Source organism: Poeciliopsis prolifica, unplaced genomic scaffold (genome assembly GCF_027474105.1).
Source record: "Poeciliopsis prolifica strain line A6 unplaced genomic scaffold, Auburn_PproV2 SCAFFOLD038, whole genome shotgun sequence".
NCBI classification, from domain to species: Eukaryota; Metazoa; Chordata; class Actinopteri; order Cyprinodontiformes; family Poeciliidae; genus Poeciliopsis; species Poeciliopsis prolifica.
Window position 1 is genome coordinate 4,474,881 of NW_026562413.1, and position 18,099 is coordinate 4,492,979.

Below are 18,099 nucleotides of genomic sequence, written 5' to 3' on the forward strand. Positions count from 1 at the left end.
CGCCGTTCAACCGGCTCCCCTCCTGGGAGGCTCAGCTCGGAGGCATCACGTTTCTCCTAGCTGTACACTCTGCACTTCAGATGCTGCCTGCGGATAGGAGCTGTGTTCCTCCCCAGAACCGAGGGAGTTGGGTTCCACTGGCTCATGCATAAAAGATGGAGCAGTGGAAGCTGTAGCTGCTCCATCCCTTCAGAAAGGCTAGCAAACAGCAGCAGAAGAGGGGGGGGGGAAGCTGTTCTTAGCTGTGAAAATCCAGGCTGATGAGGTGGTGCCTGGCACTGCAGCATCTTTGGAGGAAATATCTGTCCTGGGGATGGGAAGAAGGAAAGGCGTGCTGTTTTTTAATGGGGTGAATAGATATTCCACACTGACACCTGCTCGTCAAGATGGAGCTGTCGCGGCGTCTGCACTGGATACGAAGGCGACCCTGGAGGCCTCATGTGTGCCGCAGGAAGTTCAACCGTAAGCAGACTGACTGAAAGAGCCAAGCTTAACTTTTTCACTTTAATACAGGACAACTATTCATTGTGTTATTGGCTTCTTTGTTGTGTTTTTGTGCTCTTCTGGTTTTCTTTCCTGGTCTTTGTTTGCTGTGACCCAGAGAAACTTCTGGTGAAATTTTCATTCTCATGTGTGAATTCTGCAGGACGAATAAAACCCCAATTCAGACTTGTAGAAAGGGTAAAATAATGCTCTGGTGGCACGAATGCTAAGATTAGCAGAAAATCAATCAAAACATTGTGATTCTGATAAATATCCCAAATGAAGAATCAGAAGAATAATCTATACTTCTGATCGATTGTGGTGTTTTTCACCCATTCCTTTAAAAACAGTACAAGCTCATTCAGATTAGATCTCTGAACATCAACTTTAAAATTTTCCTGCCACAACTTCTAATTGGATTTATGTCCGGACTTTAACTGGGCTTTTTTTTTTTAACACACGGCTATCCTTAAAATCCAAACCACTCCATCGTAGCTCTGGCTGCGTGTTTAGGATCGTTATCCTGAAGGTGAACCTCTGCTACAGTCTCAAATCTTTAATGGCCGCAATGCTTCCACAATTGTCTTGTATTTGCCGCCCCCACCATGTTCCACTATGACTGCTTCTCTGAATAATGGCCTTTTTATTGCTGGTTTATATGGATGAAGATATATTTATTCATTTTCAGATGATGTATTGAATGATACTCTACGATCTGTTCAAAGCTTGTTGTTTCACAGCGTTATTGCTTCGAAGTTCTTCAGAGCTTTCTTCCTCTGCTGTCTGTTGGGTTTCATGAATTCAGACTGTTAAAAGCTTGACATTGACATATATTGAAGGGGAAATACTTTGAGGGATACAGAAAAACTTTAAATGACAACATGGCGAACAGTTCAGTGTTCTTCCATAAGCCTCAAGGAAGTGTCTAATGAAATGTGTTCTCATTTCCTTCCATCCGTCTTTCTGTGAACAGGCTTGGTTAAAGAGACCTCAGACAAGCTTTGAATGTTTGTTCAGACCAATAAGCAAACGTTTGAGAGTTTTTTTTGGGGGGGTCAAATTGTGAGGAGAAGATAGATGCCGGGTGTTTGTTTGTTCAGCATGTGAGCAACAATGTAGATCAGAGATTTGCAGTGTTTCCTGACTGAAAACAAAACACACATTGAGTTTTCCATGAAATAAAATGCTTATTTTAGATGGAAATACTTGATGTGTGCTAATTTGAATGTCAGGAAATTAAAAAAATAGCCACACTCCTGAACCTGTTCATAGCTGGTCAGAGAAAAAAAAAACACTGGATGAGGATCCATTTATCTGTTCGTCACGTTAAGCAGAAGACAAATCTCTGTGACAACCATTCAGTTCCAGTCTGAATCTCAGAAAAGTGTTTTTTTGTCCAACCGTCCTTAGCTTATAAATGTGGAGGTTTCTAAAGCCTGCTGGGACTTTGATTAAGTCTCTGTGCTTTGACTAGGTGAGATTAAAATGAAACTTTCGGAAAATGAAAGTCGGCATCGCAGACCAGAAATGGGATGTTTTTCTGGGTGATGCATTATTTACGGCGTTCCCAAAATAAGCTCTGACTCTTTCCTCTGGTCTCACTACAAGCACCATGCATCAAGATATGCTTTGACAAATCTTTTCCTTGGATTAGCAGAGGCCTTACACTCAAGATGCATCATGCTTTTAAATGCTGTTTGTGAAAAGAAGATAAACTAATCCAGTCAGTCCATTTAAACTCCACAGTTCTTTCAGTATTTTTAGGCACCATATTAGAGCCTCTTTAATCTGGCCGCTGTCAGCAGAGCGGATGAAAACTCTCAGGTTATTGATTACTTCCTTGTAGGGATCCTTTGATCAACTTAGTACTGCTGATTAGTTCAGCGTTCGTACATAAGTTCTTTGCCACAGGACTGTTATCACTGTGGAGATTGGAAATTTGTTGTATAACTTTATGTTGAATAATATGCCATCAAATGGTATTGTGCAATAGTTTTAGATCTCCCCATATGTCACAAGTAATTTCACATAAACTAAGATTAATGAAGCTTTCAAAAGTTTGGAGAAGGCCAGATGATGTCATGACTTTGCAAGCTTCCGATTGGTTTGTTGCAGCATTTGGCATGAAAAGAGGCACAACTCAAATGAATGTATTTTTTGTTTTTTGTATTTTTTGTTTTATATATATATATAATATATATATATATATATATATATATAATATATATATATATATATATAATATATATATATATATATATTATATATATATATATATATATATATATAATATATATATATATATATATATATATATATATATATATATATATATATATATATATATATATGTGTGTGTGTGTGTGTGTGTTTGCATATATGCATGTTATATATACATGCATATATATAAAAAAAATCTAAATATATTTAGAATTGTGGACCTCAAGTATGCAAGTATGAAGCTTGTGTGAAATGTGAATGTGTTTTGGTGTGAAATGTGCCTTTTAATTGCTCAGAAATCTCCAAAAAGATCTTCAGTTGTTAAATTTACTTGCTTTCTTGTGTGTGAGAAGAACCATGAGCTAAATTATGAATGAAAGTCATGACGTCATTCATACAATGTGAACATGTGACGAGAGAAATGTTACATTTGCCCAACATTATTTTGAAGACTTTTGCTTTGGGGATGATTGTGAAACTTTTTGTTGCTGTTGTTGTAAAACTCTGTGTCCAGCAGCCACCAGCAGGGGGCCTCCACAGTCACGCAATAACGCCGCCATACAAACACACAAGTCTTTGCTAAGCCTTTCGCTCCAATCAGCAGTGTGTTTGAGGCATGAAAGTGTTTTCTTCTGTCCCTGAGGATTTATTCTGTCTTTTGTCTGCTACCACACTGAGGGTGCAGTATTAGATGGTTTTTTTTTTTCATCCAGTCATAACACAGGCCCTCATCTGTTATCTGTCAGACTGGTGTTTTTTTATATAAGAGGAAGCCGTGACGGAGGTGATAGAAATAAACCACTTTAGCAGATTGTATGATTGTGTTCCTCCTGACCTTTCTGACAACACTTTTCTCATTCTGTATTCCACCTCCCCTTCCTTTGCCATCCCATCACTCACCTCTGCCCTCCTCGCACTTACTTTATTGCTTCTCTTCTCTCTCATCTCTTTCCCTCTCCTTTATTTCTCCCATCCCCTCCCCTCCTCCTGATCATCATTATCTCCCCGCTGCTCTCCTCTCAGTCTCTGCTCAGATCCATAATGGTGGTCCACGCTCCGAACATCTTCCCACTCCATGGCAACGCGCCTCCTCACCACCGTAGCCTCTGTTTCTGCCGATGCAGGAGGCTTTGTTGGAATGTTGAACTACACTGGAGGAGATTATACACCTTTTGTTATTTCTTTCACCCTGCCACCTTTTCTACGTCAGTTTCCTCTTTCAGCACATTTTTCCTTCTGCTTTTCCCACCGAGGGAGATTTATTTCACAGGCATTCGTGGTACATGTGAGTGAACAGTTCTGGCCCATTTCTCTGCAGTTTCACACAATAAAGTCAACAAGCAGAGCTGCTGCGTGGGCTACTTATGAGGACAGAGAGAAAGTCTAATGGAAAGAGAGTGAAAGTCATGGATAAGTGAACAAAGGCCACATGCACTGTTCACACACGCATGCAGATGTGTCATGGACAAAAAGTGCTGTAAACGTTCTGCAGAGAGAACAGATGCCTCTGAATTCATTTTAACGTTGTTCTACCTTCAAAGGTTTGCCTTATAAAACAAAACTGTTGAGCTGTACTTTATTTTCTATTCAATATTTCAGCTAATTTCATTTCACTACAGTCATAGGAGCCCAGATAGAAAGCTGAAAAAGTGCAGGTGAAACTTAAGGCCTTAAAACGACTTCAAAGCCAGAAAACTGCTACTGCTATTAAAATACCTGAAAGAACCGTTCCAGAATAGTTCACAGGTGGGGCAACCATCTTTAACTTAATCCACAATGATGTTAGTTTAAAACAGCAGAGAACTAACTCATGACCCAGAAGAAAAAAAAGAAAATCATCCAGAAGTCCAAAAGGTTTTTTCCCCAGTTTGACTTGATTTTACTTTAATGTTTCACACAAATTGTAATTTTTGACAGAGACAATGTGGGGAAATACAGAATACTATTTTCAAATATTGATTTACTAAGAGAAAAATAAAGTGATTCAAACTAACCAGGTCATAAGTGTAAAGGTAACTCCCTCCAAAAAATCTAATAACTGGTTTTGCTACGACTGGAGGCAGCAGCTGTCATCAAGCCTGTGGAAAAACTGAAAGTCAGCCTTCTGCGTCACCGTAGACGGACTGCGGCTTGGTGTTCTTTGCAGATTTGGTTTTATTCAGCCACATTGACCAGGTCAGACAGGATTTAAGCCATAGTCTTTGACTAGGCCATTAAAAAGGCTGCAATTTATTTTTGCTGTTCACCGGTGGCTGAAATAATTTCAGATTGGAAATTGATGACGGGTAATGTTCATGCAGGGTTTCATGTAGGAGAGCAAAATTTATGGTTTCATCAATGACAGCAACTTGTTTAGACTCCCAAAAAGATAATTGTTATTTTTCCAAAATGCTAGGTTAGTTGTACACACATTGTAGTGAGATAAATGCCGCAAAGATCCACTGCTGCTAGTAATCAGTCTAAAGTCTCAAAAGTCTGGGCCTTGCGTCAGCATTGGCTTTGACCTTTGAACTCTATCATCTTTTTCTCATGTCCTATCACAAACATGTGTGATAGGACTGGGGAAAGTAAAGCTGCAGTGCTTTAGATGTTCTTCTGAGGCCTTTGGTGACCTTCTTAATGTGCCCATAGAGTAACTTTTGTAGGCCTGCGTCTCAGGACAAGAACATCGCTGATCCATGTTTTACAGATAATATGAGAACTCGTTCCAGACTGGCAGATGTTTGTGACTTTCTCAGTTGTTCTTGAAGTTTTTTTGAGACCTTTCAGCCTACTTCATGCTGTCAGAAAGGTACAGTTTAGGTGATTTTTTTTTTAAAAAGTATCCATCTCAGGCTGCAATAAACCCTTGGTCTGACTATTGAAATAGAATCAGATATGTTTTCAAATACAGCTATATTCAATGATATTTTTTTCTCCAAATTTTATATTAGTTTTCTGCATCCAAAGACACTTGTGCTCACATTGTATCTGCATGTGAGCAGGTTGCATGAAAACCTGACCGCTGGTTTCTCTTTATATTACCTGGAGTGAAGGGAATCAGTGAGGAATTATTTTCTTGTGGTTGTTCTTGCTGTCCTGGAGCAGCGTGACCAGGATTCAGGCTGACCTTGTCCTTTGGCTGTGGATATGTTGGTTTTGTTTGTGATGACTCACAAGGCTTAGACTGGAAGGAGCAAGAAAAAAAAAGAACATTTTAAAAGGTCCAAAGAAATAAAATCAGGTCGCTGTGAGAATATTTGTCATCGCAGAGTGTGCAAATGCACTAAGTGAATTCTGTGTCTTTACCAAAGGCTTCATTTTTAAAGAAACTAGAGTGTAAAACACATAATGTTTTATGTGTTCGCAAGCCTTTAAGTTATATAAAACTGGTTTTATAAATAAAAATCTGAACATGAAAACATTAAGATCAAAAAATCTGAAAAATGTAGTGTGCATTAGTTTTCTGCACATGAGTGAATGCTAGTGTTTTTGTGTTTGCCCCTCATCTGTCTGGTCTTTGTTTTGAGATGTGTTGATTATTTAATAATAGTTTTGTTATCATTGCTCAATGCATTCCCCATGATTTTTGTAAGTATTTTGTTGGTCATTCTTATTGAACTCTATGCTTGTTTCTGTGTTGCTTTACTGTGATCTACAAATAATAAAATAGCAAAACCTTGTATCCTTTTCAATCCACTTCACAATTTTACATGAGTTTTTGGTCGATAACATAAAATCCTAATAAAATACATTGAGGATGTAAAATATAAAAATATGTGTGTGCATATTAAAGGCAGAAATATGTTTGCAAGGTGAAGGGAATCTGAAATAAATGCCTAAATTGCTTCTATTTTCCTAAGTTGTCTGATACTGAGCACAAGATACAAACTAACCCCTAACGTTGCTTGTTTCGTCAGCTTCGTCGAGACATGAATGATAAGTACTTGATGAAAAGCACTGGGTTGACTGGTCAAACATGAAAAGCTGGCATCCCCTTCCTAACACCGACTCATGAGCTCATGGTTCCCATGTCTCTGCATTCGGACCGAGCTGCCAGTTTCTTCTTTGTGCTTCTCAGTGGAGCTCTTGGATTTTCATGGTGGCCCGGATGTGGCTTTATTGAGTGTCCATTACTCTCAGAGAGATGCCAGTTTAACATAATTGCGTGTGTGTGTGTGTGTGTGTGTGTGTGTGTGTGTGTGTGTGTGTGTGTGTGTGTGTGTTTGCAAAATGCTGGCTGTGAAAGCAGATCCGGCCTTTCTGATGAGAACAAACATTCAAATGCTGATGAGCCAGAAAAGAATGTGTCTTTAACCATGTGTTGCCAAGTTTCTTCTCCTAAAGTCTCTTTTTGAGGCGTTTCAGGTACTTTCTCTTTTTTCACCACAAAACAAATGAATTTTGGACTAAAGCATAAAAACTGCAAACCGTTCAAGTTAATTATTAAAAACATAGGATTTTTTTTAATGGCAAAATTTGCTGAACTCTCCAAGGCGCTGTCGTCTCGTACCACATTTGGTAAGTGACACAATGTAAGGGCCTCGTAAAGCAGGACTGCCCGGCTGTTTGGCAAGAAGGTTACAGTGTGAGAGCTTTAACATTTATTTCTTAGCTTCTAACTGGACGCCCATTTAGCAGAGCCAGTGTTTCTTCATCTGCATTAAAAAGATATCAGCTTCCAGCACAGCTACCAGGTTTACTCGGTCTAAAGAGTCAGACGTTCCCATACAGCAAGTCAAAAACAAAAGAACTGCCTTATCCCGTTTGTTGCTACTGCTTATCACATGATATTCTTCGTATCTTTCAGATTTTTTTAAGCCATTTTACACAAAAAAAATCTTTTGTCCTTTTCTTTCCACGTTCCTTCTGGCAACTACAATATGCTGTCATAGTCAGAAATTAAAAAGGGGAAAACGGAGCAAGAAAGCATCCAAAGTTCAGACAGATTCCTGAGGTTCTTGAGTGTAAAGTTATTATAAATGTAGGAACAGCTGGAGCTGAAACCGCATTTGAAAAGCTGGTCTGACGTCGAGAATAATTTGCTAAATGAGAAAAATGTAGGTTTGTGCAGCATAAATCATATGTAGGTCATGTAATTGTGGCGAAACTAATTCTCATTCTCCGGGGAAATGGACAGCTGTGTAGTGACTGCTGATCTCATTGTGTTTTCTCAAGTGAGTTAACACGAAGTTGTTCATTCCTTCAGACATATTTAAGTGTCTTTTCCATAATGATGATGCAACTGAGGAGTCAAGAAAAGTGTTGCTTTTCTCGTCTGCTATCTTCGGACAGTAAAACAGAGGTCTCTCCGTTCATGATATATTAAAACTGACCTCTTTACACAATTTCATCTGGGTATTACAGGCAGAGCTGCAATCAGTACTTGATGTTTTTTTACACACCATTGCCCAACCTTTGCCTCTGTGTCTCCACCCGGTTTCTGAGAAACTGTGCTGTGAGAACCACCCTGCGTATCCGCTTGGCAGAATCTGTGTAAACTTTAAGAAAAATAACCTCCCATTTGTGTGGCTAACGTTGCCCGTTTAAAAATCTGGGTTGTCTGTATTTATCTGGTTTTGAAACGTGCCTCCCCCTTTGTGTAACCAGCAGGTGTAAGCTGTGGACTTGAAGCGATGGGCAGCGTGGGAGAGGAAATGAGGGTTTTTTTTAGAGCTATTGCTACCTTGCTGCCCCACCCTGCTGCAAACCGTCTCATGTCCCTGTCAAAAATAAACCTGGATTAGACTACATGCACTCATTTGCTTCCCCTTGTGGTGTGCATACAGTACATGTATGCAGATATATGGTGTTATTTGACACTTGTAGCACACTGATGATGAAAATGTTTTACTTGCAGGCAAGTAAAACATTTTTTAAAAATATTCTCATGAAAGTGAAAGGTCTGAAAAGAGGATAAAACAATGAAACCAAGCTTCTTTTCTAAATCATAGATGAAAAGTTGCTTGCTGACTATTTAGCTTAGACTGAATTAAGATTTTATGTTTTACACAAAGTAGAGCAAACTTTCAAACTGTTTGGAAAACAACACATGATAATCGTGTTTTTTGCAGAGAAAATCTGATAAGTGTGGCTTGCATTTATATTCAGCCCCTTTTACTCTGATGCCAGTGGATAAAGAAGAGAGCAGAGAAGCAGTCATAAAGTCATGCTGACTCTGGAGGAGCTAGAGAGATCCACAATTCAGGTGGGACAATCTGTTGACAGAACAACTTACCAGTGACCCAATCTGCAAACTGGACTTTATGGAAGAGTGGCAACAGGTCCTGCTTGTATTTTGCACAAGTGTTGTAGGGAACACAGTATGTAGAGGTATGTTAAGACCAAAATGTAGCTTTTTGATCCACCAGGTGAAATGCTATTGGAAGAGTACAATGCATCACCATGAACTCACCATACCCATTTTTAAACTAGGTGGTGGCAGCATCATGCTGTGAGGATGCACGACTCGGATACCAGTCAGAGTTAATGGGAAAACCAACGAGACTGCAAAAGAACACTAGGCTAAAGGTTCGCATTCCCAACAAGGCGATAACAACCCCAGATATACTCACTTAATACACAGGCCTAGTCAAAGCCCGGATCTAAATCTGATTGAGATTTTGTGACTTGAGTATACGTGTGTTTCCAGATACCCTCCATTTCCGTCCAATAGAGCTCTGGCTGTTAACAAAGAAAAACTCCAGGAAGTTTTTTTTTTTTTTTTTACCATGTAGAGGTCCAAATACGGATTTACGCTAAAAATACTTTCAACTGTAAATGCAGCAAATTTGAGTCGTAGAAGGCAGAAGCCTTCTGATTTTTCAATTTGTAGTGGTCTATCACATAAAATCTAAAAAAAAAAATACACTGAGGCTTGTGGTTGCGACCTAACAAAAGCCCAGGAAACCGCTGTGCTGAAACTGCACTGCAGGACATATGTATAAATATGGAGTTGCAGAGACCAGCGCAGAGACGCGCCGCGGGCCGCTGATTCATTCGGTTCAGTGCGTCAGCGGCGCGTTATCGCCTCCCTCCAGGTGTAGCACCGGCAGGCGGGGAGCAGGGCCGCACACGTCTACTCTGCCATCTGTGCGGTGCCAGGCTTCACAGCTGGAGAGAAGCGGCTGCATTGTTGTCATTGTCTGATGCCCTCTGTGCATTCTGAGACAGCGACGGAGTGAAAGGACAGGAGAAAAGGAGGCGATTGTGAAACAAGGACAGTTGCAAAACACAATGGCGGCAGGGAGAGACAGGGAGAGAGGCCAGAAATAAAAGCTGGGGGGGGAAAGCAGCAGAAGGAGCAGTTTCTGGGGAAAGCTCACAAGGCGGGGAGTTTAGTGACATGCATCGCAGAGTCAGGACTTTCCACCATGTGAGGATGAAAAGATACCGATATGAGTACAGTAGGTATTTTTGCCGCTCGTTGTCATCTGCACAAATTTGCCTGTTTTCAAATAATTCCCTCTGGTCTGTGCACCAGCTAAAAGTTCTCAGACTTTGCTGGTTTGTTAAACTGGAGCATCATGTGTTGTTCTTTCCAGCACCAGCATTTTTTTTTGTGAAGTTTTTCTGTCCGCAGTCCGCACCGATTGATGTTTTTATGCAATTTTTCTCATAAACTTGCCCAAGGAGCTGATAGACATGTACATAGAGTATCTGCTCTCTGCTTCCTCGTTGTTACTCGGGCAACCAGTCATCCCCTTGCAGTCATCCCGTTTTTTTTTTGTCATTTGTGAAGGAACACAGGGAGAATATTCGAATTTTTGTCCTCTTTCTCTGTCACTCACATCCTTCTTCTGGACATTTCTAAGCAGAAAATAACTTAATGAGGAGTTTTCTGTAAATATCTGCCATGGTGAAGCAAAAGAAGTCACTCTGCTTTTGTTAAATGTACTAAAATGATCAGTGATCTGTTGCGGCAAAAACCTGTTCGCCTTCTTATTTGTCTGCTCTGTGTTCTGTGCTGCACTTCCAGTACCCTGCATTGTTTGGACGTTCTGTTCCATGTGATCGTGCTTCAAACTCATAAACATTTTCGGTCTTCTGAGGGTGTAAGTAAACATTAGGACAATGCTGGCTGATAGTAAAATGTAATTGATATTTACTGAAAATAAAGAGTGAATTGAAATTAATATTTCCTGAAAATAAACAGTGAATTGAAATTCATATTTCCTTTCACCTAAGCAGCAGAATGGCTTCCTAGTCCCCTCACACCTTCACCTTCTTATGCTTTTGACACTGCATGCACAGTTTAATCTCCAAGTAAGATAGCATCCATGGAGTCTGTCGTCTTGGCAGTGAGGTAAATAATTCTGCATCCTTCAGGGCCTGACACATACAGCCCAGGGGGCAGCTAATGGATGGGTAACACATGAGACTGACATGACACTGTCATAAACATGACATAACAGCTGTAGCTGAAGATGAAGAAGACTTTATGAATGTTTATGAGCATTGTCATCAAGTGTCATCCATACATGACACTTTTAATGCAGAGCCGATCATTTTAATGGACTTTTAATACAAGTTTTAATGAATATTTGCATTGAAAGGGTCATTATTGGCTGAATAATGCACAACTCATACTCTTTTAGTGTAATTTTGCATGAATAGTGTCATTATTTACCAAATGACACGTCGTGACAACAGTCGTAGACATTCATAAAGACTCCTTCATGTTCATGACAGGTGTAAGAGTGCAAGCTAAGGCACAGGAGATGACGTCAACGCAACATTTTCAACTAAAACTCTTGAATCAGTCCAAATAAACTTAATATATTGGGTTTAAAAACATAAGAAAGTCATCTTTGTTTAACAATCATAATCGAACACAATCCATGACCAATCCATACAATCCAGTGCAAAGAGAGTGCAATAAAATAATAATAATCAAGCATAAATATGAAATGTAACTGTAAGAAAACTGCACGTTTTTTTATTTACCTTCTCACAGGAACAGAAGAGAAGAGGCTGCATATCTTTGAGTTTGAGCAACACCATTAGCCTGCATGGAAAAGCACATTACATCTGCAGTTCTAATAACTGATATTTTAGTAAACAGTAACAGGCGTTCTGATGCATATATTCAGGGCCAGAGGAGGCACTGTGTAGGAGGCTGAAGCTGCCTATTCATTCCTGGGACACTCATCATCTGGTGGGATGCAGATGCTAAAGAGCTGCATTGTTTGACCGCATTCAAACAACACTATTGTACCGAGCGGATCTGATTGTGCTTTTTTTTGCACTGAGAGAGAAATAAATACATGTGTATGTGCTGAGCGGGTGTCCGAACTTGACTGTGTTTTAGTGTCGTCGCTGTCTGACTGTGCGTCTCAGTCTGGCTGCATTTGCAAACGCAGTTTTCTCTGTGGTGACAATGTTTCCAGTCACCGAAACACAGACGACTAAATGTTACTCAAATGTGACCTCACTGAAGTCTACAAGAAATGCTAATGGATCTGATGAAAACATGAAATATGAATGATGTCATCTGTGTGGCGATTGTACCAGTCCTGTTAATGATGTCGCTCTGGGTTTGATTGCAAGATGAGTCATGATTTAATCACCAGGACATGAGCTGGTTTTAGGAGTGAACAGATGGAAGTGGGATGAAGCTGCAGAAGACAGCAGGCTGTGCTGTGCATGTGTCACTGTGTGTCTGTATGTGTGGTTTGTTTCTGCTAGTTGCCTGCGTGATCCATCCTTCTTCTTCTTCTTCTTCTTCTTCTTTGAACTGTATCTGTGGCATCTGGTTCATGCTGTCAGCAGGTGATGTTTTGGTGCTGCCCTTCTTTTACAGAAAGTCCTGCAGACCTTCAGCATGTGTGTCATTAAGGTTGATCGTTTCTGCAGAACATCCTTGCATTGTAGACTTTTGACATTGCTTAAATACAAAAAGAAGTTTATCCCTATTTGTCTTTTCAAAACAGCTTACACTCTTTTAGGTTAACCGGAGATTATTTGTGAACCTTCAATGTTAGATGTAGGTTTTGACACATTATTGTGCTTTGACCAAAACCAAGCTTTATGTTAAGGGTCGTTGTCCTGCTAGGCGAAGCTCCACCCAGGTCTTTAGTTGGGAATTGGATGTTCAAAACATCCTCTGTTTGCGAAGGGTGGTGCCACCACCACTAGGTTTAAAGATTGACGTGTTGACAGATGGGGAAAAAAAAAGATCTTCACAGAACATCTGGACATTTATAAAGATTAATCTACACATGCAGGAGTCTGTCCTGGTGATTTGCTACATAAAATTATGATAATATAATGCAGAGTCTTATCTGCAGTATTTTACAATACAAAATTACTAGATTTTGTATTGTGACAAAAGTGAAAATCCTTTTGCGTGACAGAGTACATCACCTGTAGCCTATACTGGGTAAAAACACACCTTTAAATATTAACCTGGAATCAATTTATTAAAGGAGAACATATGCAAATGTGTATCTTTGTGATGATTTCTCAGCGTTGGAGGCTGTTGAAGGATTTACAACAGGTATCATCACCAACCAACCTTCATGGGAACCAAGTTTTCCATGAAGACCATATGCATAGTCAACAGGGCTGTTCCAAAACAAGATAAATTATTAATTATTAAGTGATATAATTAAAGGTAAACTGTGTTTTAAACTGGTACCCAGTTGAATTACTCGGTAGCCATTAAGTAGCTCTACTCCAAAATGGTTGGACCCATAATTTGCACAAACCAATCTCGACAGATTTGTTTTAAAATATTGAAGCCGAGGAGTTTTGGTTTAGCTTATTTAAAACATGCAAAGTTGAAATTTGTGAAACAGTTTTCAGAGTTTGTTTCTTAAGCTATAAACTGAACAAACCAATGTTCTCTGCCACCACACAAATTTAAAACCCTTGAATTATCGACAGCAGCATGAATTAGAGGGGATGGCTTGTGCTAGGTGCCGCTGCTGAGACTAGAATTTTTGTAGTGTAGTGGGATAAAAACTCATTTAGAAAACTGCTTTTGGTGCTGCAGAGCTGAAACCTCTGCCGCAGTTTCAGCTCCACTTTCAGTAACTAGCATTGTTTCATCCCCTGTCTTCTTAACACTACACACAATATTATTAGCTCTGTCCACAACATCATCGCGTTCATTTTTGGATCTGGTCAGCATCTGATGATGGTTTTCATGTACAGACATTGTCTGAACTCGCTCTGTGGACAATGAGTTTGCTGCCAGGTTTGGTCCCAGGAGTTTCAGCTTTAAAGAGAAGCAGTGACAGAGGAGGGCAGGTCTGAGGGAAATGTGATAATGAATTGACTTGAGGCCTAGTTTCTATTTTGGTTTCAAATTGGTTTGTCTAAATCGGGTGAGTCAGGGAAGCAGCATGGAGAGTAAAGGGAAAAAGAGACTGGTTTCACAAAAAGGAGGAAGAAAATTTAGAGAAGTTGGGGCAATGGAAATCCAATTTCCTTCTTTCCCTTTAAACTTTTCACCACACCTCTCCCCGTTTCCTTTTCACTTCTGTACCCAGTCCAATTTAAATAAACCAAAAGCCTTTTCTATGTCAAATGCTCCTCTTGTGAAAGTAAATCTGTTGGGCTACTTGGCACTGAGTGCGACGCTGCTGGGCAGAACATGACTAATAAGAAAATGTCCCAGGGGTTATGCAAACCCCTATTTTTCAAAAGTCATCATTCATGTCTAGATTGAACAGATGTAACTTCATGGAGAAGAGCAGAGTTTGGTGCTGCTCTACAGTTTTAATTGCACAGTTCAACGGTCAAGGGGCACAAACTCTGTTTCTGCAACCTAATAGAAGGATCTTTCGACTAACCTTACTTGGTAAATATTCTGCCTGATTTAAATTGCTTTCTGCTCAGAGCAGGTGAGAGTGTTTACTTGCAGCCTGAGCCGCTCTGGGGAAGCTTTCAGAAACAGCAGATGACGGCAGACGTTATCGGCACTGCCAAAGCCCCCCTCCAAGTGGGCCAAATGAAAAAATAGCGAGAGAGCAATCAGTGTTGTCCCATGAGTCCTGGTGGGCTGTGAAAGAATGGCCGGCAGAGACGCTTCGTATCTCACACTCCATGCTAAACTCTCACTTTCACACCTTCTTTGCATGTTTCTCAAAACATGCCATCGAATAATTCCTGTTGATCACCAAGCTGACTCATTGTGGAGAGCTGTACGGTGGATATGGACACGCATGCACACACACACCGCTGACGCTCCTCTTACGGCACACTCTCATAAACACACACATGCGCACGCATACTCGTACAAGTGCTCTCCAAACGGCACACTCTCACTTCAGCTTTTGCACAGGATGTTATGAAATCGGCACTCTTGCTGAAACTTGGAGAAGGTCGCTGGGTGTCCTCTCTTGCATCCACCCACTCTTCACCTGACACACACACACACACACATTGCTGTGCAGACAGCTGAAGCACGCTCAGCTCAGTCCCAGTCCTCTCCCTTCTCGTGTGAGGAGCCCACCGGTGGATCGGAGCGAAGAGGCCGCGGGCCGGCGTTGATTCCTTCTTGCAGTCCAGACGTTTGCTCAGACCGGGAGGAATACTGATGGCTGTGACCGACATTCCAGAGGACGACCTGGATGAGATGATGCGTGAAGAAGCGGAGGATGTCTTCTATGAAGACGGTAGGCTTGCCAAAGGGTCAGCTGGGAAGTGTTGGGAAACAAGCGTGGGTTTACTGGTGGGCAGCTGCAGCCGCGCGCGTGGTTCGCTGTGGTCACACTGGTTGGTTTGTGACTCGGAGTGGTTGTCTGGGTGAAGAAAAGGGTAAAAGTGATGGTTGAATGCCGACCCAGAGGGATCTCCTCAGCTGTGTAGGCGTGGTTCACTGCTACATGCTCGAATAGACTTACCAAAATTAGAAATTCACTTTTGAAAGCGAGATGAGAAATATGAGTTACTGGATGAGAGGCTGGTGGGATTTATATTAACCAATCTATGCATGAAATGAGTCTAATTATTTCTGTTGTGATGAATTCTGCTTGCTGCTTGTTTCCTGTTCCTCTTTTTAGGAGTTTTTTTTTTTTAAGTCAGTCTTCTTTTTTTTAGAAAGCAGAGCCCTTTGCAGTGTGGGCGTTCTTGTATAACAGGCATTTTAAAACACAGAAAAATCTACTTTCCTTGAGAGTTTATAAGCCTCCAGAAATGCAGCATGACAGAAGACTGTTTTTAGTGATTTGAAATTTAACAGCGCAGTTCTGCAAAAATATTCTTTCAATCAAGTAACAAAGAATTCAGTGGCATAACAAGAAGATCTTTAGCGTTGTTGCATTAGGAAGCCTGAACAATGTTGGTTTGTCTTTAATTTTTCCTGCGGTGGTAACGAAAATAATGACCTTTTACGAAAGATCAAAGTTCAGGCGCTGAAAAACAAAACAACAACAAAAATCACGTAGTGGATGCAGAAATGTTCCAGTTCAAGTGCATAATAATGCGTATTAATATGCCACATATTTATATTGCTGATGGTAGAACAGAAAACACTTTTTTTATTACTACTCCTACAAGAACAGTTTAGCTTCACATCTAAATGTTTATACCTCCATATTTAAGGTTTAAGTAAAGGCTCTTAAAGCTCAAATGGCCAGTTCACGAGGATGTTCTCTGATCACTGGATGTGATCAGTGTGACGACGCCTCTTATCCTCTGACCCAGTTTTGACTGATTTTTCTCTGCCGGTAATGTGACGTTGGCTTTGAACAGCTCAGCCAGGAGGTGCTCCGCCAGATGACTCTCTGCAGCAAACCAGCCAATCACGGCACACAGATTCTGGTGAAGTTGGCCAGTGGGCATCAGAGTGTTTATTCATAGACACATCTGAAGGTTGCAGAATGTGGATCACTTATATTTTCTGTTCTAATTAGCTCTCTGGATTACTGATGGAAATTATTCTGTATTGCTTTGTGTTTGAATAATCAGGAGTTTCATTTTCAGCTGTCCTACTTTCTTCATATGAATTTGCTGTATTATTAATGGCCAAAGTAAATCTTCTCTATCCACTGCAGTTTTAATTGGTTTTAATTGGTTGACCCTTCAAGGGGTCAAACTGTACATCCATTTACAGAATGTTTCTACTTCATCATGTTAAATCGACTTCATGGACAACAGAGCATAATTTGAAAATACAATACATCCAATCACGGGTTCTGTCAGTCAAAACCAATGATGTGAACAGATTCTGTTTAAGTGTGAATGAGCATAAAAGACATTTACATTTTACAGGCCTTGAAAATAACAAAACAATGATGTCTTAATCTGTGGTTTTATCTGAATCTGATGCATTTATTTCTGTCTTACCTTGAGATTCAGCACAAATGTTAAATCCCTGCCGTCGAAACCTTTTGCAGGTCAAAATTGAAAGGTGAATATTTTCTCGCTAAGTTCTATATATTTATTTTGAATTGAGCAAAAATATGGACAAGATTAGAACCAGCAGCTGCATTTCTGCTTTGTGGCATTTTAAGAATAAATTAATAAATTCACTTTGTTTACATGAGTAAAAGGAATTTTACCCATGATACATTTTTTAAAAAGTAAATCAAGCATTTAGCTTTTATTTGTACAACCGAACTTCTGCATTATATAAAATGCAAATAAACAAATATTTTATTTTTATTTTCATTTTTTTTCTCACTTCAGAGAATTGAATAAGACTCAAATTGAGTCTGAGAGGTTAATTGTTTTTGTAACCTCTCTCCTCACACACGAGTCTTATTCTAGTGGCATGTCCTTTTGTCTTTCCCATTTTGAAAAGTGATTTGGAAAACTGGGGCACTGTCATTTTCTTTATATATACACCCTTAACAAATACGTAATCAGACATTACTAAAAGTGAAATAGAAATCAATAAAACGCATCAGTTCCACACTGTAGGAATCATTACTGGTGCTAGAGATGTAAAAAAAAAATTAATAAAATAAAATAAATGGACTCAAGCTGAAGGGTTGAATAGAGGATTTTAATTAATCTTAACCAGATGCTTTAGAGCAAAGAGAGCATTTGAAACGATTGCAGGAATAACCTTGTTTGGCCTTGACCTCAGAGCCACGTTTAGTAGCAGGAGTGTGTGTGATGTATGTTTGCTGTCACTGCTACACTCTCAGAAACAATTGGCTGGGTAAGGCATGGTTAGCCTGGCTTGTAACATTGAGCTGAATTATGATTACCCTGACCTGAACAGAGAAGGCAGAGGACGGCTTCGCTTCGTCCTATTCACTCAGTGATTCAATTCAGAATGTATGAATGAGCAAAAACAGTGCAGCGTGCTTTTACACAGACTGAGTAATGTTTTTTTTTTAGATCAGTCCATCAAAGCAGAGACATGAAGATGGGGCTCGCAGGGCGAAGTCCACATGTCACACTAATCATTTCATCTGTATGTAGGAATGTGATTCCACTGTGACTCCGTTCATTTTATCC

The 18,099-nt window shown here is 40.1% G+C and overlaps 1 protein-coding gene across 2 annotated transcripts in view; it reads left to right on the top strand.

Moving 5' to 3' along the window:
- Positions 1–10,004: 10,004 nt before the first annotated feature.
- Positions 10,005–18,099, top strand: part of ripor2 (RHO family interacting cell polarization regulator 2) — a 63,075-nt gene continuing 54,980 nt past the window's right edge. The window contains exon 1 of one of the 2 annotated variants that reach the window (XM_055053772.1): positions 10,005–10,088. In XM_055053772.1, coding sequence (XP_054909747.1) covers positions 10,028–10,088 — 61 coding nt within the window. In that variant the 5' untranslated portion in view covers positions 10,005–10,027. Of the gene's footprint in view, positions 10,089–14,897; positions 15,306–18,099 lie in introns of those variants that run through there. The other variant, XM_055053771.1, reaches the window with a different exon arrangement.